The sequence below is a fragment of the Paramisgurnus dabryanus genome, chromosome 3 (assembly GCF_030506205.2).
Source record: "Paramisgurnus dabryanus chromosome 3, PD_genome_1.1, whole genome shotgun sequence".
Taxonomy (NCBI): Eukaryota; Metazoa; Chordata; class Actinopteri; order Cypriniformes; family Cobitidae; genus Paramisgurnus; species Paramisgurnus dabryanus.
The window spans coordinates 15,570,509-15,597,541 of NC_133339.1; the positions used below are offsets into that span (position 1 = coordinate 15,570,509).

Here is a 27,033-nt window from a genome sequence, read left to right on the forward strand (position 1 = left end):
AAAATTTCTCAGAGGACCTCTGAGTTCGGCGAAAAACAGTAGGTAAATTGCTCTGGAATTCTTACGGAGGTCGTCAGAGAAAAACACAGACATGGCCGATTCGGACGGGATTAAAAACACAGATGACCTCTGAGAAGCACGATTTTCTCAGAGGTCCCCCTGTAATACTAATCCCGTCCGAATATGGCTTTATAAAACAAAGCAATAATCCCTTTATAAATCACAGATCACCTGTAAATGAATCATCCTCAATCTGATGTGAAAACCCAACGTCAATCTGAGGCGAAAACCCAACGTCAATCTGACGTGAAAACCCAACGTCAATCTTACAACAAAACACAACAACAACCTGACGTCAAAACCCAACGTCAATCTGACGTGAAAACCCAACGTCAATCTGACGTGAAAACCCAACGTCAATCTGACGTCAAAGCCCAACGTCAATCTGATGCGAAAACCCAACGTCAATCTGACGTCAAAACCCAACGTCAATCTGACGTGAAAACCCCACGTCAATCTGACGTCAAAGCCCAACGTCAATCTGACGTCAATACCCCACGTCAATCTGATGTCAAAACCCCACTTCAATCTGACATGAAAACCCAACGTCAATCTGACGTCAAAACCCAACGTCAATCTGACGTAAAACCCAACGTCAATCTGACGTAAAACCCAACGTCAATCTGACGTCAAAGCCCAACGTCAATCTTACGTGAAAACCCCACGTCAATCTGACGTCAAAACCCAACATCAATCTGACGTCAAAACCCCACGTCAATCTGACGTGAAAACCCAACCTCAATCTGACGTCAAAACCCAACCTCAATCTGACGTCAAAGCTCAACGTCAATCTTACTTGAAAACCCAACCTCAATCTGACGTCAAAACCCAACCTCAATCTGACGTGAAAGCCTAACGTCAATCTGACGTCAAAGCCCAACGTCAATCTGACGTCAAAGCCCAACGTCAATCTGACGTCAAAGCCCAACGTCAATCTTACGTGAAAACCCAACCTCAATCTGACGTCAAAACCCAACCTCAATCTGACGTCAAAGCCCAACGTCAATTTTACGTGAAAATCCAACGTCAATCTGGCGTCAAAGCCCAACGTAAATCTTACGTGAAAACCCAACGTCAATCTGACGTCAAAGCCCAACGTAGGCCTAACCTCAACACCCAACGTCAATCTGACATCAAAATCCAACGTCATTCTGATGTCAAAATCCAACCTCAGTCTGACGTGAAAACCCAATGTCAATCTGACGTCAAAATCCAGCATATGTCTGACGTCAAAATCCAACATCGGCCTGACGTCAAAATCCAACGTCAGCCTGACTTCAAAACTCAACGTCAATCTGACATCAAAATCCAATGTCATTCTGATGTCAAAATCCAACCTCAGTCTGACGTGAAAACCCAATGTCAATCTGACGTCAAAATCCAATGTCATTCTGACGTCAAAATCCAACCTCAGTCTGACTTCAAAACCGAACGTCAATCTGACGTCAAAACCCAACGTCAATCTGACATCAAAATCCAATGTCATTCTGACGTCAAAATCCAACCCCAGTCTGATGTCAAAACCCAATGTCAATCTGACGTCAAAACCCAATTTCAATCTGATGTCAAAATACAACGTCGGCCTGACTTCAAAACCCAACGTCAATCTGAGGTCAAAACCCAACGTCTGCCTGAGGTCAAAACTGTTGTGTCACAGATGCAAATTATCCAACCTTTTTAAGCCAAATATTACACCTATTTTTATATGTAATCCCAGGCAGCAATAGAAACCTGTGGTTCGTTATTTTATACTCCTTTTGTTATGTTAAACTCCTTTTATTATTTTATACGCCAAGTGTTGCTTTAATGTAAAGTATTATAATCACTGAGTTGAGAGTATATGCATGACAACTCTTATATTGCATGTTTAACAAAATTACACATATATGCTTTTGTATTAACTAGTTTATTAGTAGAGAGATTGATGCATGTATTAGATAGATCAAAGCATAAGATATACATTACGGTTTAAAGCATGATTTAAAGACCTGTCTTTGTTGGAGAAAGCGCAGAAGAGCTCGGAGAAGAACAATAAAGAGACTTTATCTCTTTATCTTACATAAGATGTTAGGGGAATTCCCCAGTAAACATAAGGATCAAAGGGGTGTCATGAGGCCCTGAATATGATTCCTAGAATTTGTCCTTGAGTCCGTCCCTATAAATTAATGCTGCAGAACGTATGCAGATCTGGACACTGCACCCAGCATCTCCGTTGTCTGACAGCCTGAACTCTTGTGTGCTCTAGATTAAGGTTTTTTTTAAACTCTGTATTTTTGTTTCATTACTTTTTATCCAATTTGATATTTTTATCTTAGTATTAATAAATTTGATAAAAAACAAGAAGTCATCTGCTTTTGTGAACTTAGCTCAGATAATCAACTATGGGGAAGTCTTCTGACAATTATATGCGAGTATAATCTAATCTTAGAGTATTACTTTATTTAAGGTAATGCGATTGGTATACTTAGGGATATAGTTGCAGATTCGACTATCATTGCCTACCCTGAATAGAAAAGAATGGGCAAAAGATACAAAATATCAAAATATGGAAATGATATAATATACCTTATGTTTGTAACCAAAATGTTATATTTATTGTCACTCATATTTTTGTACATACAATTTGACGAAAGACAATCTTCCAAAGACAAAACGCATATATACATACATTTCAATCATTGTTGGTGTAAAACTCAAGCTAGCTAGAAATTCATTTTAGTTGTAAGCCCACATTAGAAATATGAACTTGATCTCAGATCTGATCTAACCACATTCTTCTGTTGCTGAAAACATTTTTCAACAGTAAGTGATTTAGTTTAGTTGTGAATATAGTTTATGTATGTTTAATGATACACATTTAACCTCAATGTTTTTCTGAGTGTTTTTACTCAGTGTTAAGGGAACTAGTACATAAGAACTATATAATAACTATTATTTGTTGTCTAGATAAATGCAGTAAATAAAGTCAGTAATGATGCAATAAACTAAGTACAATTTCCATTTTAACATTATTTTCTCTTGATAGTATAACAAAACATGCATTGATTAAGAGTTTATAACACTTTGCAATTAGATTGTATTTGTTAACATTAGTTATTGCATTAGTTAACATGAATGGACGAGGAAACCAGCACATGCCATTTTAAAAACTAGAAGAACAAGTGTGGATAATAGACAAGAAATTTTTACAGTAAATCACGTTTTACAGAGGAAAGAACCTGTTTGGCAAACATGCGACCTGTTTGCTTTATAAAGCCTGCAGCTCAGACAGAAAGAAAGTAATAGCAGTGAAGCTGTGAAGGTTTGATCTGTGTGTGTAAAATGGCCAGTACTTCAAAGGACGAGTTGATGTGTTCAGTATGTCTGGATGTCCTGAAGGATCCAGTGACTGTTCCCTGTGGACACACTTACTGTATGAGATGTATCACAGACTGCTGGGATCAAGAGGATCTGAGAGGAATCTACAGATGTCCTGAATGCAGAAAGACCTTCAGTCCACGACCTGTTTTATGGAAGAATGTGGTGATCGCTGAGATGGTGGAGAAACTGAAGAAGACAAGAATTGAAGTTAGTGGAGATGTGAAGTGTGACGTCTGTACTGGAAGAAAACTCAAAGCCATCAAATCCTGTCTGATGTGTCTGAACTCTTACTGTCAAACTCATCTTGATCAACATGAGAATTTCTTCAGAGATAAAAGACACAACTTGATAGAAGCCACCGGACGACTGCAGGAGATGATCTGCCCTCGACATGATAAAATAATTGAAATGTACTGCCGAACTGACCAGCGATGTATTTGTATGCTGTGTATGGTGGATGCACACAGAAATCATGATACTGTATCCATATCAACAGCAAGTGCAGAGAAACAGGTGAGAATCAAAGAGACCAACATCAATACAAATTTACGAGTTCACCTCACTGACAATAAAGTGGGACAGTTAATATGCATGTGTGGCGTGCTGTCCCGGGGCGAAGGTTTAGAGTTCGGGAAATACCCCACGAATTTGGAACGTTCGTCCCTTGACCGGGGAAGGAGCCCCGGGCTTGGGGCGTGCCCTGACCCGGGTTATCCCCGGTGCTGAGCTGAATGTAAGTAGTGAGGCGAAGGGGTGGATGTGGGTTGCAATAATTCCAGTGAATGAAGGTAAGAAGTCTTGATTATTTATAGAGCTGGTGCTGAGTCGTTATGTTGATTAGTGATCAAGAGCCAGCCGTGTTTATTGACTGATCGGCTCCTCCCTAACCTTGTTTATAAAACATATTTTAAACTGTTAGTAATTCTCCTTAAAATAGGTTAATTTTTCAATTAATGTTTCTTTTCATTGACTCCATTAATCACATTGTAATATTAGTCAGTTAAATGTGGTGTGAAAAAGTGTTGGCCTCCTTCTTGATCATTTTTTTTTTGCATGTTTGTCACACTTTAATTTTAAAATTTGTTTCATGATCTGAAACATTAATCAAATATAACACTAGTAAACACAGCATAAAGTTTTTATTATTAAGGGGGGAAAATCCTGGCCCCTGTGTAAAAAAGTGTTTGCCCCCCTCACATTAAAACATAACTGTGGTTTATCACACGTGAGTTCAGTTTCTCTAGCCATACCCAGGCCTTATTACTGCCACACCTATTCGAAATCAAGAAATCACTTAAAAAGGACTTGCCTGAAAAAAGTGAAGTAGACCAAAAGATCCTCAAAAGCTACACATCATGACGAGAAAGTAATTGAGATCTATCAGTCTGGAAAAGGTTGTAAACCCATTTCTAAAGCTTTGGGACATCAGCGAACCACAGTAAGAGTCATTATCCACAAATGGCGAAAACATGAAACAGTGGTGAACCTCCCCAGTAGTGGCCAGCCGTCCCAAATTACCCCTAGAGCAGCGACGACTCATCCAAGAGGTCACAAAAGACCCCACAACAACATCCAAAGAACTGAAGGCCTCAGTTAAGGTAAGTGTTCATGAATCCACCATAAGAAAGAGACTGGGCAAAAATGGCCGGCATGGCAAAGTTCTAAGACGAAAACCGCTGCTGAGAAAAAGGAACATAAAGACTCGTTTTAGTTTTGTCAGAAAACATCTTGATGATCACCCAAGACTTTTGGGAAAATACTCTCTATGGACTGACGAGACAAAAGTTGAACTTTTTGGAAGGTGTGTGTCCCATTACTTCTGGCGTAAAATTAACGCAACATTTCAGAAACAGAACGTCATACCAACAGTAAAATATGGTGTTAGTAGTGTGATGGTCTGGGGCTGTTTTCCTGCTTCAGGAACTAAAAGACTTGATGTGATAAATGGAACCATGAATTCTGCTGTCTAAAAAAATCCTGAAGCGCACTTGGGTTCTGCAGCAGGACAATGATCCAAAACACACCAGCAAGTCCACCTCTGAATGGCTGATGAAAAACAAAATGAAGACTTTGGAGTGGCCTAGTCACATTCTGACCTCAATCCTTTTGAGATGCTGTGGCATGACCTTAAAAAGGTGGTAAATGTTATAAAACCCAGAATCATCTTAAAAATGTGGCTGAATTACAACAATTCTGCAAAGTGGGCCAAAATTCCTCCACAGTGCTATAACAGACTCATTGCAAGTTATCGCAAATGTTTGATTGCAGTTGTTGCGGGTAAGGTTGGCCCAACCAGTTATTAGGTTTAGGGGCAAACACTTTTCACACAGGGCAGTGTGGGTTTGGATTTGATTTTCTTTGTAATAAAAACTGCATGTTGTGTTTACTTGTGTTGTCTTTGATTAATATTAAAATTTGATTCATGATCTAAAACATTAAAGTGAGACAAACATGCAAAAAAATAAAAATCAGGAAGGGGGCCAACACTTTTTCACACCACTGTAAATAGAAATGTAATATCTCACTGTGTTGAAATTTTCACAGTCAGTTAGGAGAAACAAAGAAGAAACTCCATCAGAAGATCCAGGAAAGAAAGAAAGATCTTCAGAAGCTCAGAGAGACGGTGGATTCTTATAAGGTGAGATGTTTGTGACCTTCCCCCAGTGCTGGAGGGCTTTCAGTCTAATTTAAAGCTCATAGTAAGATATGATTGTAATGTTTGTGTCCTTTAACAGCGTTCTGCACAGACAGCAGTGCAGGACAGTGAGATGATGTTTACTGAACTGATTCGATCCATCGAGAGACGTCACTCTGAGGTGACAAAGCTGATCCGAGATCAGGAGAAGACTGTAGTGAGTCGAGCTGAAGAAGTCTTGAAGCGAGTGAAGCAAGAGATTGAAGATTTAAAGAGGACAGACGATGAGCTGAAGAAGCTTTCACAAACACAAGATCAGATTGAGTTTCTCAAGGTCCATGAAACACATGGAGATAGTTCACAAGTTTTCTTAAACTTCTTTATATTTGATCTGTTTTTGTCTCTGTCTGTAGGGTTTCCAGTCTCTCTCTCTCTCTCTGAATCTACAGAAAACTTCAATATCATTCCTGACGTCTCTTTTGATACTGTTGTGAACTCTATCGCTCACTTCAGAGAGAAACTGCAGTGTTTCTGCAGAGAAGAGATGGACAAGATTTCGGGTAAACTACTGAATATTAATTCATTCTCAGATATGAGTCCAGCATTGTTTTACAGCTTAACATAAAATAAAACAGACATAGTTTTTATTTATTACATGAAAATTAAATCGCAGATGGCATTTTTTTATAGTGACAAACATCCAGATGAGTTTGAGCCCTGATCCCACCAACAGGAGGGAATTCCTACAATGTAAGTACTTGAGACCAATCAGTCAATCATACTTTTAATCCCAGCAGCATTTTTAGTTTAATTTATGACTCCATGCCAGATCCACACATAGGGCCTCATTGATAAAGCATGCGTAAGCACAGCTTTAATCGTAAAGTGTGCATATGCAAAAATCCACGGCAAAGTCCATATTTATAAAAACTGTCTTTGATGTGGAAAGTACTTAGCGCCACGTCAGGCTCTGAGCAGAAGTACGCAATTTTGCTTGTCCAATTGCTGCAGGCTTTCGAAAATATAAATCATTATTGCTGCTCGCAAAGGATTTGAACATTGACAAGCGCTCTTTTATATGTCTATGACATTTAATTTGTTTAAAGGTGGAGATCTGAAACTGCTCAGCTGAGCACAAGATGAGAATCATTTGCGTTTTTTTAGATTTCACATCTGAAAGAAAGGGGTATGCGTGTTCTCTGTGCCTATGTTCGTTTTATAAATCACATGTACAAATTTTTGACAAATGATCGTAAGAACAAATGTAGGATGGTTTCTACGCAGCATTTTATAAATGAGGCCCCTGGTGCGAATTCGGCCCGGAGTTGTCCGCTGTCTGGGATGGGAAATAACTTGCACTACATGTGCACGCATGATCAGTTTAGTTTTAAACAAATATCTCACAATCCATACTGATCACTTTTACAGTTACTACTGATCATGTCTTATTCTAAATGAACCCAAATAGATGCATAATTACCTTGATACTTAAAATACTACAATAAATAACGATAGATATCACAGTAAGTCGTGGATTAATTTATTCATGTCCATGAGACGAAAAAATGTGTGCCTTGAGCACGAATGTCTTTTTCGTGTCATTTGCACAAATTTCTATAAATAGATTTTCATGTCCGTGGCACAAATTTCTTTTTCATTTCATTTTATGTATTGTTTTCTCATATTTTATTTTCTATTTTCTTACCATTGTCACTTGGAGTTGGGGTTAGAATCACTTTCTGTTTACATTTTGTAGACATTCTAACCCAAAACCCAAATCTAACCCCAAGCGACAATGATTTAAAAATAGGGAAAAAATGAGAAAACAATACATAAAATGACAGGAATAAGAAAGTTGTGCCATTGACACGAAAAACTTTTTATAGAGATTCATGTGAGTGACATGAAAAAAGACATTTGAGCTCAAGGCATGATAAAAGCTTTCGTGCCATGGACACAAATAAATGTATCAAATATTTCATGACTTGCCGTGAGATCATGTTGAATAAATACCAAAGGATAATTATTTTGCATGAATCTCTCTTCATTTTCTCTAACCTCAATGAATCTATAACATCAGAACTATCAGTAGTGAAGAGTAACTACCAAAAGTGAAAGTAAACCTGCAGATAAATACTATACAAACATTCAGCCATCTTAAGAATGCTGAACAACAAAGTTTTATCCAGATGTTTGTTGTAGTTCTTGAAAAATGTTTTTTTGAAAAATAGCATTTGAACGAAGTTCGTGGTTGATTGCTGACTCGAGGATTGTCGACGATTCTGACGGATGAGTTGCTGACACTACGTATGAATCACTGAGGATTTGTACGAACCTGATGCATGAAGATTCTTGTTTTATTCGTTTCTCGATATGCTTGTTTTATTAAAAAATCTTTAGTTTTAGTACGATTTATTGTGCATGCAAATCATATTGTAGTTGTTTAAAGAAGACCAATGAGTTTAAAAGACAAGTTTCTTTATTCGTTATATTTGATATGTAGAACACATCAGTGTCTTTTAGGAATCTTATCCAAGTTGTAGGCTAGTCAAAACTGGTCATTTGTAGCCGAACTGTCCGAAAGAGCCGGTTCGCAGAAATAAATTGGACTTTGTATCACTACCGAGCACTTCATAGTTTAGCTCCAACCCTGATCAAACACACCCGAGCAAGCTAATCAAGGTCTTCATGATCAACTAGACAATCACAGGTGGGTAAGTTTGATTAGGGTTGGAACTAAACTCAGTAGTGTTCGGCCCCTCATGGTAAGATTTGAAATGCCCTGCCTTACAGTATTACTCATGTCAGTCACTGATGTCACCCAATTCTTGAAAGAATCTATCAATACAAAAACCTGTTTGCTAGGAATGTATGATTGTTGCTTTAAGTGTAGCTGATTTTGAAAAGTGCTAACTTGTAGCCTGCTAGCATTGAAATCATAATCCTACCATCCATGCAAATCGCAGTCAAAAGCGACGCTGCCTTCAAACACCACATAACGCATTACTATCTACATCTATCAAAATGTACCTACCTCTTTTAGACACTTTACCTCACACAGTTGTCTCCATCATGGAAAAGCAGTACCACTGATGTTAACTCGGTTTTTGCTGATCCAGACGTTTCTTTGTCGGAATTTTTCAAACATGAGTTTTTGTTTTGTGCCTTCAAAAAGGAAAGTTTGGTTGCTGCTGTTTGGTGGCATGCAAAACACGTTCACAGAAAAGGAGAAGAGTGCATTGGATTCCTTTTTTCACAATTAGAAATGTATTTGTTGCCCCTAAAATCCATTTTGAAATATGTATTAATATATGAAAACTAAATATATTTTTTGCAGTATGGGAAAAATGGGCTAATAACATTTTTTTAATGAATATTTAATGTTAATTAATTATAATAATTATAATTAATAATAATAAATAATAATTAGTTACATTTATATAGCGCTTTTCCAGTGCTCAAAGCGCTTTACATATGAACGGGGGATTCTCCTCAACCACCACCAATGTGCAGCATCCACCTGGATGATGCGACGGCAGCCATATTGCGCCAGAACGCCCACCACACACCAGCTTATTAGTGGAGAGGAGACAGAGTGATATAGCCAATTAGTATAAGGGATGATTAGTAGGCCAATGGGCAAGTTTGGCCAGGATGCCGGGGCACACCCCTACTCTTTTTCGAAGGACATCCTGGGATTTTTAATGACCACAGAGAGTCAGGACCTCGGTTTAACGTCTCATCCGAAGGACGGTGCTTTTTTTTGACAGTATAGTGTCCCCATCACTATACTGGGGTGTTAGGACCCACGGAGACCACAGGGTGAGCACCCCCTGCTGGTCTCACTAACACCTCTACCAGCAGCAACCTGGTTTTCCCAGGTGGTCTCCCATCCAAGTACTGACCAGGCTCAGCCCTGCTTAGCTTCAGTGGGCAAGCTGTCTTGGGCTACAGGGTGATATGGCTGCAATGTTCCTTAACCTTACTTATGAGGTAAATAGCTGTGTCCTGATCATATTGTCTAGACTTATTTCTGTGATAACAAAGCATAAATGTGTCCAATTTGTGTAGGTGAAAAGAGCTAGTGTTTGATATATTTATTTTGTTTGGAAAATAAATTCTATTATCTAAATAAAAAAACTTAAATGTAATTCACTTGGTCAAGGTGTGCAGAATGTACTTCATTTATTTAAAAAAAAATATATAATTTAAATAAAATAAATCCTGAATTATTTTCATTAGCTGTTGTGGCATCCAGTAATGCAGAAATGCATGCAGTAAATGCAAAACCTATACAATCAACCACACATTCAGTCAAAACACAGGACAAGCATTTAAAAATGCTGTAAGTTTTTGACTAACACAGCAAAAACAAAACTAATATTCATTGTTATTGTGGTTGTAATAATGTCTGTAGATCTTTAGAAAACACTAAAAGACTTAACTAAAATATTTCTAACTTTTTTTGTCGAAAACTATACTTTTAAATAGATTTAACAAAGATTGCATTGTAATGTTTGCTTATCTGCAATTAAAAATTGGACAAATGTGACAAAGGATCATTTTAACAAAAGAGAAACATTGTTAAAACTTGTGAATAAACACTGCATATAATTTAAATAAACTGCTTTGTGATGTTTTGTTCACAGCTTTAAAAATGTTTTTCTAACAAGTGTGGGTTTTATATACCAGGTGAAAAAAGTGCACTAAACACTTTAACTATACTTAGTAAATGTACTTATCCAGGACTAGGTCTTAGTTAGGCTATATTAGGACATTTAATAGTTTTTACAAACAAACCTTACAAAAGAACAATACTGTTGTGGATCTGAAGACAAAATAATAGCACTGATATATGTTAAGATATGGCAAGATGTTTTTAAATTAAAGCACCTCAAACATGCATTTTATTCTAGGACTAAAGGATAAGCCCTGTCCGGAAACCACCCCATTATGTTTTAATAACTGTGTCCATGTCTTACTACAATATCTAATCTTACTTATCTAACACATTATTATAAGCAGATGGAAAAAGGTCAAGGAAAGTTTTTTTCTTTTTCCAAAGATCTTTTACTGTTTGTAAATGTGTTTTCCACAATGAATGGAGTCAATGCATAAGGCATCAGGAGTCAGATGAGGTAATAAACACATGAAAATCTGATAACATTACTATGAAATCATTTCAGCTTAAAATACAGAAGAATACAGAAATGTGTTCACAATCATTATTGTGTGTATAATTGTTTGTGTGTGTGATTGTGTGTTTAGCTCTCTGCTGTGAGTTTCTGTAGTGTGGATTTCAGTCGATCTCGAGCGCTGCCGCATGACTCCAGTGATTTATTCTGTCTGGAAGTTAAACACAGAACAATAAAAAATCATTAATCACTCAAATATATTCATCTGACAATTTAACATGACAGTTCAGAAGAAAAATCTCTTTAAAGTTGCTAAAGAAGGCATTGTAATAATCTGTTTTCTAATATCTACACAAAAGGTTTGTGGCTTTATTAAGTGCAAAAATGATCCAGAGTCAGTTTTACATGTCCATTTACAACCCTAGGATTTATCTCTATATTGAAATGGACCCTTATTTGAAAGGGTCATGAATAATAATGTTGAGCTCTGCTCTGATTGGCTGTGTCGCCTTCAGTAGCTCTGTGTGTGTGTATGTCAACAGACCTTGGGCCCTATTTTCATGATCCAAGTGCAAGGTCTAAATCCACGTTTGTTCATTTAACAACAGGAAAACTGTTTGTGCACCTTGTGCACAGTCTAAAGGGGTTGTTCCAATTTTTGTAATGAGTATTGGGTGTGTTTAGGGAGTAATGTGCAATGAACCAATGAGAGTCTCAGCTCTCATCCCCTTTAAAAGCCTGTTGTGTTCGCGCAATGCCGATTCCCTATTTAGATGACAGAGTTTGAAAAACTAATCAGAGGAAGAAGACCACCAGTTTAAGATTGATGTTAAAAACTACCTTGTTTTTTGTATCGAAATATGTTTTGTATCAAAACCTTTGGTTCTCTTTAAAAGTTTTCTTTCAGTCATGGAAGTAAAGATAAAAAGTTTTTATCTGCACCGAATATTTGGCCACCGAAGATTTTCGTCCGAAAATTTCCCAAAAGAGCATTTTCAGATTTTGGCCGAAATACTTTTATCTCCGTAACAATACGGACAAAATGTTGTGATGACGCAAACAGAAACCACGACCTTCATGTGCTTGTCTAAAGCAACATGTCTGCGGTGTGGATGTATTTAACCACAAAGAGGCACTAAAATATGCAGCTTTCTGTACGCACAGATGCACATGCGGATCAATGTGTCCAGACGTGATCATCACAGTATGCCCTTCAAAGATCAGAACTCTTGATGAGTAAACTTAAGAAAGTGTCGCGCTAATGTCTCTCATACTGTAGTCCATTAACATACATTTGGCGAACAAAGCAATGAAAAACAACGTAACGTTTTTATGTGGAGCCATGAGTGTTTTGAAAAACATTACTTAAAAAACATTCTCATCTCATCATATCCACACAAAGTCATCATTTACAATATATCCATGGGGAAGCATTACAAATTTTTTTTTTAAGTAGATGCAATATTTGCATTAGTTTAAAGAAAAACATTCAATTATTTATCAAGCTACAGATGAAGCAGCTCTTTACGACTTCTAATGTCTCATAATCTGTGCTCATTTATGTCCAAGAGACTCAATAATAATCTTTTACATTTTAATTCTTTAATTTTTCATATTTAAAAATGTTTGTGTGCTGTCCATGTGTGTGATAAGCAAACCCGCATTGTCGTCCTGTATGTAGGCGCATATTACTAACACGCCCATTAAATAACAAAAACAATATTGCACCTTTGACTTCAGAGCAGGTTTTAGTTGGTCAATTGCGTAGTCTATTTTAGTTGCCTCAATGGGCGCACAAATGTAATTGTCATTTAAACAATAGAAAATGATAAATGTGCCGCGCTGAAACTAGCAAAAAAACACTTGCATGGCGCATAGCATTGTGCCAGGTGTATTATAGGGCCCTTTGAGTTACATTATTAAAGTAAATGTTTGCAGGTCATTAATGTGTGTGTGTGTGTGTGTGTGTGTGTGTGTGTGGTTACCTGGACATGAAAGCATTGAGAACTGTGATGTGTTCTTTAGGAAAATAACTCTGTTTTACTGCATGCTCCAAACACTGTAGATGTCCTGATACAACCCTCACCGGCTTTAACTTATCTTCACTCTACACATGGAGAAAAGAAGAGAAAGAAAAAGAGAGAGAAAGAAAGAAAGATAGAGAGAGACAAGCTGACTGAACTTTATGAGTTAACTGATTAAATTCAGACTTCAGATTTATACAGCTGTACAGTAAGATACGACACTACAGTGATTCGCGAGAATTGAGCATTTCGGTGTTTGACGTAGAAAAATCTGAACTTAACCAATCAGGAGCTTACTTAGAAGAAAGTGAGGAGGTCGCTGTAAAAAACACTCTTGACTCAATTTGAGCTATAAATATACATATTCAGACTATAACGGGTGTGCCTCATAAGTCTTAAAAAGTGAAGCCGCTGGCTTGTTGATCGCCCCCTGGTGGCTGGCTACAGTACAAGTCATAAACCCCACCCTCTTCATGCAAACGAATAGGACTCTGCTCTAAATAAAAAATATTTACACTTCCAATAAAGGTTTCCGAAAGATGGTTTTGGTTCTTTCAGGTAGTTGATATCACCCTAATATTTATTCAAGTGTTCTTTTTTGTGATACGTTTTATTTTAGCTAATAATTTGATGCTATAGAAATGGGCCGTGTCATTATGATTAAGGCGTGGTTGAATTGGGCATGCGAGCGTTTGGGCGGAAGTTTGATACCGCGGCTCCGCCTTTGGCTCCACGGACGTTTCCTTCTGGCTCCAAACTTACGTTTTTACACAACATGGCACCAACTATGGTGGGACATTTTTAGCTTCAATTCATTACAATGGAGGGATGCGATGTCGCGTTATCCATCTTTTTTTTACAGTCTATGGATTACAAGGTAGCTTAAGCCGGCAAATTAAGCTTAATTGCGTATTCAGATTTAAGGGGCAAAATTCAGGTGCGTATGGGCAAATTTCAGGCACGAATTCCAGGTGCAAATTCATTTGCGTCTGTTGTTAATGCACAGTCGGACAACACACACGAAACCCTCACCATCATTGTTATTACTGTCATCACTCAAAATAATAAAGCAGAACTACTACATAATTGTGTGGCTGCATGTTTACCTTTCACCAGTGTGTTAAATATACACACTAATATATGCATACAAATAAAAACAACACAAATTATTCATAAGTTTAAAAATTTTTTAGAAAAAGACCATCATTGTGCTACAAAACCCCCTTTAGACTTCATCCAAACACTAATAATCACCTTCAGCAGTCCGAGCATCACCAGTAATGAGGAGACAAAAATCAAGGGCTGAAATGAAGGTGTGGAGAAAGCTTTCTTCATCACAGCATCTGAAAACAAACACACAAGAGTGTCAGTCAAACGTCTCTCAGATGATTTCATGTCTGTCTCACAGATGTGTGCAGCATCTCACCGATACTCTCCAGTACAGCTGATTTCACCTGAACATCATCCTCTTTATATACAGACGAGATCTTCAGAAACACCTCTGCTATCCTGCTTACATCCTGAACATCCACCTGTAAAAATACACAACACATAACACATGTCATGTCACACTCTGATTTAATACATCAATGTGTGTCTCTTATTGAGATTGTGTGTTTGTGTAAAGAGACCTGCTGCTGAATAAGTGAGCTTCTCTTTTCTCCGAGTCGCAGGAGTTTGTCTGGAGACGGAAAACTGAGAAAAGAGGAGACGTCTGGGGGTCGAGGTGCTGACGGTGGAGTTTGAAACTACACACAGACACACACAGACACACACACTTAGTACTGATCTCAGTCTTAATCTCTATCATGTTTTAGTTCTTCAAAAGGTCATCAAACCAGATCTGATTCATTGTGTGTTTCATCCTCTTCTCCCTCCTCCTCATCTTCTTCTTCTTCCTCCTCCAAATCTTCATCCTCACTATCTTCTTCATCTTCCTCAGGCTCTCCCTCATCATCACTGTGCAGGTAAAGGATCATCCATTAGAACATGATGAGAACGTTATTTAAATTTGTTTAACTCTCATGGTATTAATGTCACCAGTCATTATGACAAAATATCATCAGCAGATGCATTTATGTATTGTTGGTTTAGATCTTACACATTATTACATGTATAATAAATTAGTTTTCTATCATTCCTGTCATTTACATTCATACAGGGATGTAGTAAAAACAATGTGTTAGTTTCTTTAGTGGATGTCAGTACTGTATATGAATCAAATATTTGATATCTGTTGTGTTTCTGTCTCACTGCTGATACCTCAGAGATCCGAGTATCTGACCCAACTTCATGCTTTCTGTGAGCTCTCGAAGTTTATCACAACCTTCTTCACCTAAACAGTTACCTAAACACACAAACACAACCACAGGTCAGCACAAATACATGTAAACACGATCAGTGGCTGATACAACATTGACTCAGGCTTTCTGCAGGTTTAATTTATGTAGGTATGCAAGACATTTTAATGTCTATGAAGTACAAGAAGAGCTGTAGTTTATAGCAACATTTGAATGTATAAAAATGGCTGACAAATGATTAATTATTAGTTGTGATTAATCAAAAAATTTTATCCATCTTATTAGTAAATGATGAACATACTATGTATCTTTTTTAACACGTTTATCTTGTCCCCATTTACTATAAACTGAATAATTTCCTGTATGCCATTTGCATACATCTGTTACAGTGTATGAACACAACCTTACATTTATCCAGTTTGTCTGATTTTCTTTTATAATAGAAATTTCTACCTAGCAAGGTTACAGGTGCTTGCACAATTACAGATTAGTTTGATAAACTCCCACAAAATTTTGTAAACTATATGAGGATAGACTTCTTCCCTTTTGGTTGTCCCAGGGTCCCAGAAGAAAATGTGTAGATATAAAAGTAACTTCTGAAATGCAGCAGGTCTGTTGTTTGTGTTATTGTGTCTGTGTGTATTTGTACCGTTCAAGTCGAGTCTTTCTAAGTGATCTTTGTGTTGAACTGATCGAGCCACCTCCAGAGCAGCGTCTTCAGTCACTTCACCAAATGACAGATTCAACTCCTGCAAGAGACCACAACTTACATTCACTGACAGTATTGATCATTTACTAATGCTGATCATCTATGAGTACTGATCATCTATGAGTACTGATCATCTATGAGTACTGATCATCTATGAGTACTGATCATCTATGAGCACTGATCATCTATCAGCACTGATCATCTATGAGTATTGATCATCTATGAGTACTGATCATAAGTAAAGTCAGGAAATTATTAACACCAAATGAATGCAGTATAATTTAACTAGCGATCATGTGCGATACTTGTGAATAGGGCTGAGCAAAAAAAATCTATTTTTCGATTAATCGAGTTTTTTCTGTGGTCGATTCAAAATCGATTCTTAAAAGCCACGAATCGATTTTTTTTTCATATTTATTTCCGCAAACATTGAATGTCAGATTAACGTTAATCTAATTACTAGTTATCGCCACTAAACTGTTCTGGCTTTTTTCAGCATACATTTTTCATCTTGCACCAAAATTTTATTGTATTTAACATAATTGTATGCATTTAAAAAATTAGGGATGGGTTCTGCTTTAATGTACCCAAGTGTACCTAAAATAAAAGAGTTTAATATACAGGTTTGTAGCTCTTAGGCCCAATCCCATTTCTCTGTCTAACCCCTTACCCCTACCCCTTAGTTTTGCACATTCACCTGAGAGCAAGGCCCAATTGGGATAGCCCTTTCGCTTTCGTGAAAAACTAAGGGGTAGGGGTAAGGGGTAAGACAGAGAAATGGGATTGGGCCTTAATTTCTTTTATTAATTACTCTTGTAAAATTATGTTCACTGTTCTTTTTTATAAATATAGTATTTGTATTAAATCTATACTCTTTAAGTTGAATCGAGTATAAAAATTGGCCTGAGAATCGGAATCGAAAATCGGACAGAGAATCGAAATCGAATCGATAGCTTGTGAATCAAATTTGAATCGATCTGGAACATCTGAATCGATACACAGCCCTACTGGTGAATGATGATGCTTCAGCACCAGAGAGGGCAAAATATTTCAGTCGACCGTTCAGCCATTTAAGAGGCACCAAAAAAGCAGCGAAATCTGCGTTCTGCTTTAGTCCTGTACATACCTGTCATATAGCTACCGGTGTTCGGTACCCAACCCTATCTATCAGTACCTTTAGCAGTGGCAGTCCTTCTTTCACAGTCTCTGCGATGGCAAAAGCTCCTTCTGAACGTACAAGACAGTCACCAAAGTTTATCACCTGCACATTCCTTAAGTGTTTCAGTGCCTAACAAACACAAGAGAAAAAGAGAATCACAAACATGCAACTTTATTTTGCCAGTAAGTCAGTGTGGTTTGTTCACTGTATATGTGTCTGATGTGCACCTCGGCCATGGCTATAGCTCCTTTCTTGGTGAAGGTGTTGTCGTTGAGATTGAGGACACGCAACTGAGGATTGCGCTGCATAGCCGTGGCTAAAGCAGAGACTCCTGGGTAATTTATTCCATTCTGGGGCATGTGCACCTCCTCCAGACTCCCAATCAGCTGAGAAAAGACAGAGACAACTCAATGAAATAAATGAGTATTGTAAAAGCATGTTACACTTACTTAAAACAAAGTAAATGGAAATAAAATGATCAGAATTAAGGCTTTATAATATCATGCATTAGTTAAACATCATGATGTTAGTTTAAGGTTTTGTGTATGGGTTGAGAAGAACCTGAAACGCCTTTGCAAGTGCTGTGGCTCCATCATTCTCCAGTCGGTTTCTGCCGGCGATGAAAACCTTCAACCGCAGAGGAGCGCCAGCTGCAGTCGATTCCTGGTGACACACCGTCAGAGCCTCCGCCAGAATCTAGATAACAGATAACAAGCCTGGTTGAATGGATGAAGAGTACTTTATATACTGTCACCCAGAACCATGGGACTACCTGAGAGCTGTTAACTAATAAAACTATAGTTCATGTAATGTTTAACTGATCTAGTGTCTATATTTCTGCTTACAAGATCAAAATCTGACCCAACACGAACAAACGAATGACATCATCACCATAAACTCCGCCCACCTTTCCTCCACCAATGCCCATTCCGCAGTTGTTCAGACGCAGTTCCTCCAGCGAGTGGCAGGCGGTGCTCTTCAGCAGCTTCTCGATACCTTTAACTCCATCAGGTCCAAAAGCGTTATCGCTCAGGTCCAGAACCTTCAGCCGAGCACCGGCCGTGACGATCGCTTCACCCAGAGAGACCTACAGCATCAGAATCATTCACATCAGTCTGTTCTCTAGGGCTGCATAACGATTAATCGTGACTAATCGTTTGCGAAATAAATATTTTATGATATATATGTTTACTGTGTATAATATATATAATATATCTAATTATAAATACTTAATATATAAATATATATTTTTTAAGTTATACATGCATGTGTGTGTATTTATATAAAGATAATTATACACATATATTATGTAAACAAAAACTTTTATTTTACAAATGATTAGTCGCGATTAATCGCATTGCAGCCCATAAACACAACCATTTGCTTCTGAGATTACTCAAACCACTGAATGACACATCGAGCAGATCTTAGATCAGTCCTTACCAGCGCAGGTGGAATCTCAGCTCGCAGACGGCCGGTGAACATATCACTCCAGTAACAGCACTGATGGGAAGAGAAAATGATCAACTCTATGAGTAGTGTTTGCCTGTACAGGTTGCTAGGGTATTCTGGGTGGTTGCTAAAGTATTATTATGGTATTCAGAGTAGTTTTAAGTGCGAAGCTGTTTAGTTGCTTGAGTCATCTATACAGGGTTCCCACAACTTAGTTAACTTCAAATTCAAGGACCTTTCAAGGACTTTCCAGGTCCAATACTCTCAAATTCAAGGACTAAATGTGGGGACACATTTCAAGTGAGAGCAAGGTTACACTGTGTTATCTTTAAGATACATTTTTATAGTTCCCTTTTAAGGGAACTCGCGCTGCGTCACTGCGGTGACACTTTGGGGATGCCTCCAGGGGTAAGTGCGTCTGAATGTGTATATCAAATTCAACCAATGGTAAGGCATTATCATATCCAAATATAGAAATATTGGCAAAGACGGCGTTACAGGGACGCAGGAAGTATGGCAAGGGAGACGCAGCGTCTCGTTCCCTTCTCAGGAAACAACAGTTACATACGTAACCCCAGACGTTTTCATGTGTCAAACACAACTATGCAAAAAAGCATTTTGGTATGAATCAACATTCGCATACAGAAGATAAAAGCATTTAAAGCGAACAGTTTAGCACGAGTGCTTAAAAAGAATTTTTATGATATTATCCTACACTACACAGGGAATAATATGGATTTTTTTCCAGAAAACTTCTTGCATAAAATGGATTCAAGCACTTTCAATAACCTGTATTTATGTATGTATATTTTCAAAAACTTCCCAGGGCATTGAATTTTGTTCCCCAGATTCACAAACTTTCAAGGATTTCAAGGAGCCGTGGGAACCCTGTCTATAAATCTAGATCAGATTCTTTAGCTTATTTAATCACATTTATTTATGAAGTACCTGTAGGTCCTTCTTGTTCTCCAGGGCTTTAGCGATGGTCTGTGAAGCCTCCACACCAACGGTGTTTCCCTCCAGTCTGAGCGCCCGCAGACCATCAAACTTCACAATCTCCTTCACCATCTCATCCACTAAACACAAACAAACACATTTGACATCAGTTACTCTTTCATACAACATACCAGAAACATCAGATCACCATTCAAGTGTATAAATGTCGTGGTTAGAGAGTCAGTGACCCGAGAGTTGCCGAGTTTGGTGAGTCTCATGGCCGGCAGGATGCGATTGAGGGGGACCAGAGGTGTGTGTGTGTGTTCATGATATGGCTGAATGATTAATCGTAAAAACATCATGACCTTGATTAAAGCACCCACACAATCTCATTCCTAGCTTATAACAATTTGTCTGTCTATTAAACCTTTGACAGAAATACGGAATATTGAAATATGCATGGAGTTGCAGCAGTCATCATGTGTGGGGGGGTTAAAACAGTGGCAATTATTAATTGGTTCACTCTTCACAAGCTTCATCTGCGCTTTGAACAGGCAATTCGAGATTAGAAATCTCAGTAAAACAGTCAGTAAATCGATTACGCAGCGCGTCACCTCTCGTCGTCACGTCACGTGCACATTACCTTGCTTCTTGATATCACATGTGGAAACATCATGACACAGATGAGGAAAACTCAAAACACTGTCTTTAATTTCAGTTTGGTGAGAACGTTAGTTTCAGAAACAGCAGTGCCTCTGAGTTTGACTTTTTTTTTTTATATACTTACATTAAAATTTATTACAATTTCAACTTGTTTTTATAAGTTATGTGAACTTTTTAAAGTCAAAACTTAAAACAGTAGGTTGAATTGACTTACAAAACAAAGTTGTTTTAACATCATGCTGCATTTTTCTTTAAAGTGTGAGTCATTGAATCTTTCCCATTTAAAAAAAATTATAATTAAAAAAGTATATTTTAAAGAGATTGCAGCACTTCATATTCTGTCTCTAGTAAATTCTAAGTAGTTTTTTTTGTTGGCATTCAGAATCATGATCTTCATTTTAAGACTAAAAGATTGTGCTGTTCTACTCACTGGATGGGTTAAATGCAGAGGTCACATTACAATTATGGGTTACCATACATTAGTCATTACGTCACTTTCACTTTACGTGTCCAGTCTACTTCATAAATCCCCATCAACAAATGATCTTGAAGAAACATGCTAAAGAGTGTTTTATATCTGACTGTGATGATTTAAGAGATTTGGGGAAGGGGTGGAGTTTAGGACATTTAAATTGCTCTGTATTAAAACCATCATGTCTATTTAAAGTAACCTGTAAATAACATAACCTAACATGTGTTTACGTGTGTGTGTCTGTTATAGTGTGTCTGGGTGTATATACATGTATGCATTTGAGAGTATACGTGTGTACCCGTGTGCATGTGTGTGTGCTCACCAGACTGTGCATTGTCTAGTTTGAGTCCTCGTCCTTTATAACTCAGTTCTCCTTCGGTGACTTGAGTTTTAGCCAGCGAGTCTGCGAGCTGTCTCACATCATCAGATGCCATCCTGACATTAACTACATGTAAACAGACATGTAAACAGACATGTAAACAGACATGTAAACAGACATGTAAACACAGATTAGTTCAGCCTGTGTGTGATATATCTGCAAAATACTACAAGAATCCCATCATCTGATCTGTCAGCTGTAATGATGATCTAATCTGTCTGCAGTTAGAGAAGCAGAAGACACGGGTACTAAACAGATTTAGTAGTAAATAACTAAATGTAATATAAAATGTTTATTTAACAAGATTATTTGAGCTGTAAGTTAAACAGTTTGCTTTACTGTCACACATTTCCTCATGCAAATCCGAGTTTGTCAGATAACTGTTACACATGAGAGTGATGTCATTTCTTGATGTTAGCCTCAGGCATTCGGTTATGAATATAAATATTTTAATATTGTAACTTACCAACATTCAATCACTGAGATTGGGATTTACATTTGTAAAATAAAAAATGATGTTTTAAAACTGTTTTACTAGTTAGCTGTTGTTGTTCAAATCTATTCACTCATCTGACTGACATCACACATGTATTTGGGTCAAAGACGAAAAGGGGGTTTTAAGCATAAAAAAAATAAAAGTGTAAAAGAGATTTAAGTTTTGTCTTTTTCACATACATTAGAATGTGTCCTGTTTAACTTTATATTTTTCCGAGCAAAAAATAATAACTACCATACATTTTTACTGGGATTTTACTGAAGACACCAACTAAAATGTCATTCAGTGTAACAATATTTTTATGCAAAAAAATATTATCAGACATTTTTAGAAAAAGTATTATTTGATGACACATTACAGGACTCTATTTAAAGATCACAGTGCAGACACCAAATACTAACTATTTGTCATTTTAAAGCATTATACTTCGCCAATATCCTTTAAACCATTAGGTTTTACCCATTTGTCAGCAAGAAGTTTTTGTAAGGAAGTGAAAATCAATTCAAATCAAATAAAATTTTGTGGGATCACACATTATTTTACATATTTTAATAAGTACAGCTCAGAATAAGTATATTGTTTCATTTCGACATAAATATATCTGTTACACTGAATGACCATGGTTTGTTACACTGAATGACATTTTTGACTAAAATAGTGTCATTGTTTCCATTATTGCAATGTTTTGAATATTATTCTGTATCATTTAATTCCTAAACAAATCACAAACACAGATGCTGAAATGAAAAATCATTTTATTCCACAATGCGTGTCATATTCGTAAAAATTAACTGAACTGGTGGTAATATAATCAATATCCCTCATTTAATTGAAAAATTGGAACTTGAAGGACAAAATAACACACACCTTAACAATTGTGAAAAAAGTGGTTGTAATACAATCAATTTCTCTCATTTTATCAATAACACAGAAAGAGAGAGAGATGCCTACTCAATAAATTTCTCCCAGTCTGCTGTAGTGAGTTTGGACTTTTTCCGGGTTAATGGCTCAGGTTCAGACACTATTGCCTTCACATCAGATGTGAAGTAAAATAGTTTGTCTGGTGTCTGAGGCCACACAAATGCATTCTTTCCAGCTCCACTTTGATGCATGCAGCTAACCTCTAATTCATCACCTTTAGCCCCCAAAACCTTCCCAACAAAGGGCTTGCCATCATAGAGGACCACTACAAATTTGCCGGATGAGTCATCATCAGGTTCCAATATCACAGAGGCTTCTGTATTTGTTCCACTGACCTCTTGGAGGGTTTGGAAGTCGATCTGCACTGATGGTCCACATTCACAAGTAGCATTTATTCTGGAGCAGAAACAGGATAACTCTCGATGGTGGATCATCCCAGGCTTGTTTGCCACAATTTGGTGGATTTTTAAAGTGCCTTTCACATGTGGCAACTTATTTGGAACAGCTTCGTCATATCTGCTTACCTCAGCCTCATCAATCCAAAAGTATTTGATGTTTGATGCTTTGTCTTGAAGGACATTGAAGAGATCTTTTGGGTCCTGGATATCTCCTCCCTTTCGTACAAAGTCATCAGCACATCTCTTGGCAGCACCACCCACTCCATCTGGTGCCCCTTTGCCATGACTTTTCTCTGAGAAGTTCCATGTCACTTTTTTGAACCCAAAGAGAAAAGGAACTGTGCTGAGCAGGTAAAAATTCTTGCGATTTCTGTACTGGGTTACTGGGCCATCACTCATGCAGTGTAGTGTGGTGATTGAAGGATTTTGATCCCTCAAATGCTGCAGTACTGGTTTAAGGTGAGCCCAGATAGCACGCTCATCATGACGCAAAGAATTTGAAATTGTAACATAGGACTGGTGACTCTTAGTTGTGTATGCTACACTTGTGTGAATGGTAGCCTGTCTTCGGTTGCCACCAAAATGAAATGCCTGCACTTCAGTGGCCAATTTGCAGGCATAGTTTTCTGAAAAGTCCATGTGGAGTACAGCCTCTTCATCAGACAGGGTCTCTTTTAGATGTCTACACTGTTCTGCCTGGTGGAGCCAATTATACTGGTGTCTTGCTAGAGAGTCAAGCTTACTATTAAAGACTTTCAGTAGATCATGCCAGGTCCCATTGTTTGTCTTCTTCACAATGTTGGTGAATGGCTTATCCCCTTCTACAGTCTTCTGTCTTTCCCACTGTTGCCACATAATCTTTACAGATTCTTCAGGCACATCAGCCTCAATTTCATTATAGCAGCACTTGGCACATACACGGTACATGCAGTTTCTTTGGCGGGGGTCACAGACGATGGCTGCTATTAGCTCAGAAGTGCTTGACGTTTTAAGCAACCCTTTTTGCTTGAGTTTTTCGACCAGAAGTTTAACATTCTCATGATCTATACAAGCACATGTGTTCCGATCATTTGCTTTTGGCTCAGTGATGTGAAATGGCCTTAAACGTAAGAACTGTCTGTAGGATATGGATTCCTCTTTGGTCACCTCTGAGTTATACTCTCCGTGGAGTTCTTTCAGTGTCTTGGTGAGGATGCGTCTCTGAAGTTTAGTTTTGTTTTTTGTTACAGTATCTTTCTTACCAGACAGCTGTCGGCTGTTCTCATCTCTGCTGAGAAAAGAATGGACCTTTTCTCGTCGTGCTGACTTTTCCTTCAAATTCCCTATCCTCTTACTGGCCATTTTCACCCTACTCTGTTTCTTTGACCTTTGTATATCCTTCCTTAACTTTTCATTTTTTTTTTGAGCTTGGGCTAGTTGTTTTTTCAATTGGAAGAGCTGTTTTCTCAATTTTAAATTTAGCTTTTTCAGTCTTTTGCACCTGTTAGACAGCTTTTCTTTATTCTCTTTTGGGGTGGAAAACGGCAATGGTGGTTCTGGCTGAGACCGAGGCTGGTGAGTGGGTTCTGCAGGAGAGGGTCTTTCAATATTTTCCTCTAGAGGCTCTTCAAAGGAATCTGGTGTAAGATCCAGAACTGCCCTTATAAGTTTAGCTTCTGCCCTGTGTTTTCTTTGATTTTCCCGCCATTGTTTTCGCCTCTTCTCAGCTGCAGCATCTGATACATTCCTGATTGACGGGTGATCAGGATTTGCAGCCAAGGCAGCTTGCTTTCTTCTCTGGTAGCTGAAATACAGATTCCATGTAATTATTGACATACAATTTTGACATAGATCTATATAAAACGTGTTATTCATTAAAAATACTTTCTGTTTGGCAACATAAATGACATGTTATCAGGATTGGTATTATGGGTGGAGAATCCCCTCAGTGGCCTCTCTTAACTTGTGGTATAGGTAGGGTGCAGTCTCTATCTAAAAACAGCAGTAAACTATTATTTTGTAGGGCTAGGCTTGGATACAAATTTCACGATTTGATTCAATTTCAAATCAATATGATATTGATTAACATCAGCTGAAAACAGAATAGACTGTAAGATCGATTCTTGGGATTTACAAATCACTATTGTTTCTTCAAAATTAGAATTGATTAAAATCGAGAAATCTATCTTTTCTACCCAGCCCTATTATTTTTACATTGCACTCCTCAATACCTTTCTCGTCTCCTTGCTAAATGTGCTGCCCTAGCTACTGGGTCTGCATTTACTTTCTGCCGGTGCCTAGAAACTCTCTCTTTGTTTGTGGGCATCTAAAAGAAATCAGTACCAAAACAACATTAAAACATCAAAATGCATTAAAACATTAATATTGATAAAGTTTGATATATTTTGTTTGTGCTGAACATCCTTCATTTATCTGAAATATAAAAACAATGCTAAAAATGTTATCTAAACAGTGACACTGTCATTCAGTGTTATGTATGACACTGTGGTGTAACAGACAATTTGCATTACACCGAATGACAAACATTACCCTGAATGACGGAAATTTTACTTAAGCTAATATTGCTAGCTAACAACTAGCCACCTATATCAAACAGTGAACTTGACCAGAAATGTTTATCATCATTATTCACAACATCTACTTATTTTTCAAAAAATCTAACAAAAAAGTGTTTTTTTACATTTCACTGAATGACAGTGGTTTTTGTAACTCAAGATACCACACTATGAAAAGGTGAAATTATCAAATATTTAAGAGCAATAAACTTACCTTGCTGAATCACCACATGGTCTTCAGGTGGCCTTTTGATGATGTCACTGACTGCTTGATTACTATTGTTTGTTTATTTAATTTTAAAATGGCTTCCTGATCCCGTTACACTGAATGACCTCTGACAAACTGCATATTTGGGACAAAAGTCCCCTAGTTGTTTCAATATTTAACAAAAAAATAACACATAGTCCTATTAATATAAAACAGCCAACACTTATGTGAACATGCCAAGGAAGCACATTTTTTTTTAACATGGTATTTTATACATTTATTTAAAAATTTATTAGTAAAATCATAGTCCGGACCATTACGCTGAATGACGATTTTACACTTTGGAGCATTATTTAACTCATATTTTGTCATTGTATTTTCACAAAAGTTATTTGAAACATGAAAGTAGACATTTTACTTGCATTTAATATGGTTTTATTTGTATGTAAAATCACTTTTGTAAATTATATTTGATGCGGACACCAAAATGGTGACGTCTCGTCTTTGACCCATTTACAGATGTTTAAATTTTCACACACAAACAAATAAACATTTAATATCAACTACTCATAAACAGAATCACTTCATGCGCGCTCCTGTACAGATCAACGCTCTTGTATAAATCTTAAATTTGCACTTACCCGAGTTTTTGATGTGTTTTAGCTTTAGGTGCGATTCTGCAACGCTTTCTCCCGCTCACACTGATGACGCCATTAGGGCGGCCGGGCAATGGCTCATGGGATTTGTAGTTCAATGTTTCGCAGCTTTAGCTTTTTATGTAATTTTGTGTTTGTGTTTTAGGTACAGTCTAGGGTAAAAGTGTCACTATCTAATTTGTCTAAATCTTAAAGTGCTTGTAAGAGATTTGGCTGCTGACTGACTTCTCCCTCGCCTTCGGCCACACCCCTACACGACGATGATTGACAAGCAGAGGAGTTAGTATGATTTAAATCCTTGAACAGCAAGGTCTCTCAGCAGTGAAAACATGCAAAAATGCATGTGCATGTTTGTTTGATTAATCTTTATAATTTGTAATCACTTAAAAAAACTATTTAGAGTATACAGAAGGATTTAATTGGTGGAGTTAATTCGTTTTGTAGTGAAATTTATTTTACGTGGTACTTGATGGGTTTTTAATTAAACAACTAAACAACGTGAGTGTTTTTTTAGA

At 37.4% G+C, this 27,033-nt stretch overlaps 1 protein-coding gene and 1 pseudogene across 1 annotated transcript; one reads left to right on the forward strand and one right to left on the reverse strand.

Moving 5' to 3' along the window:
• Positions 1-3,277: 3,277 nt before the first annotated feature.
• On the forward strand, positions 3,278-6,680 carry LOC135768475 (uncharacterized; annotated as a pseudogene).
• A 3,633-nt stretch (positions 6,681-10,313) lies between these two features.
• Positions 10,314-26,513, reverse strand: rangap1a (RAN GTPase activating protein 1a). The gene is made up of 16 exons (XM_065278419.2): positions 26,504-26,513; positions 21,228-21,350; positions 19,783-19,910; positions 18,826-18,885; positions 18,290-18,469; positions 17,944-18,078; positions 17,610-17,768; positions 17,398-17,511; positions 16,164-16,263; positions 15,477-15,561; positions 15,053-15,173; positions 14,846-14,962; positions 14,641-14,746; positions 14,469-14,557; positions 13,176-13,297; positions 10,314-11,401 (listed from the first exon to the last, which is right to left on the reverse strand). The coding sequence occupies exons 2-16, from the start codon at positions 21,337-21,339 to the stop codon at positions 11,320-11,322; spliced, it is 1,710 nt and encodes a 569-aa protein (XP_065134491.1). The 5' UTR covers positions 21,340-21,350; positions 26,504-26,513; the 3' UTR covers positions 10,314-11,319.
• Between the last annotated feature and the right edge of the window lie 520 nt (positions 26,514-27,033).

Coding starts and splice junctions, on each gene's coding strand:
- rangap1a (XM_065278419.2), bottom strand. CDS start 21,339: ATGGCATCTGATGATGTGAGACAGCTCGCAGACTCGCTGGCTAAAACT. Junction 18,470..18,825: donor CTGAGATTCCACCTGCGCTG/GTAAGGACTGAT, acceptor CTGATGCTGTAG/GTCTCTCTGGGTGAAGCGAT. Junction 11,402..13,175: donor CTCAATGCTTTCATGTCCAG/GTAACCACACAC, acceptor TTTAACTTCCAG/ACAGAATAAATCACTGGAGT.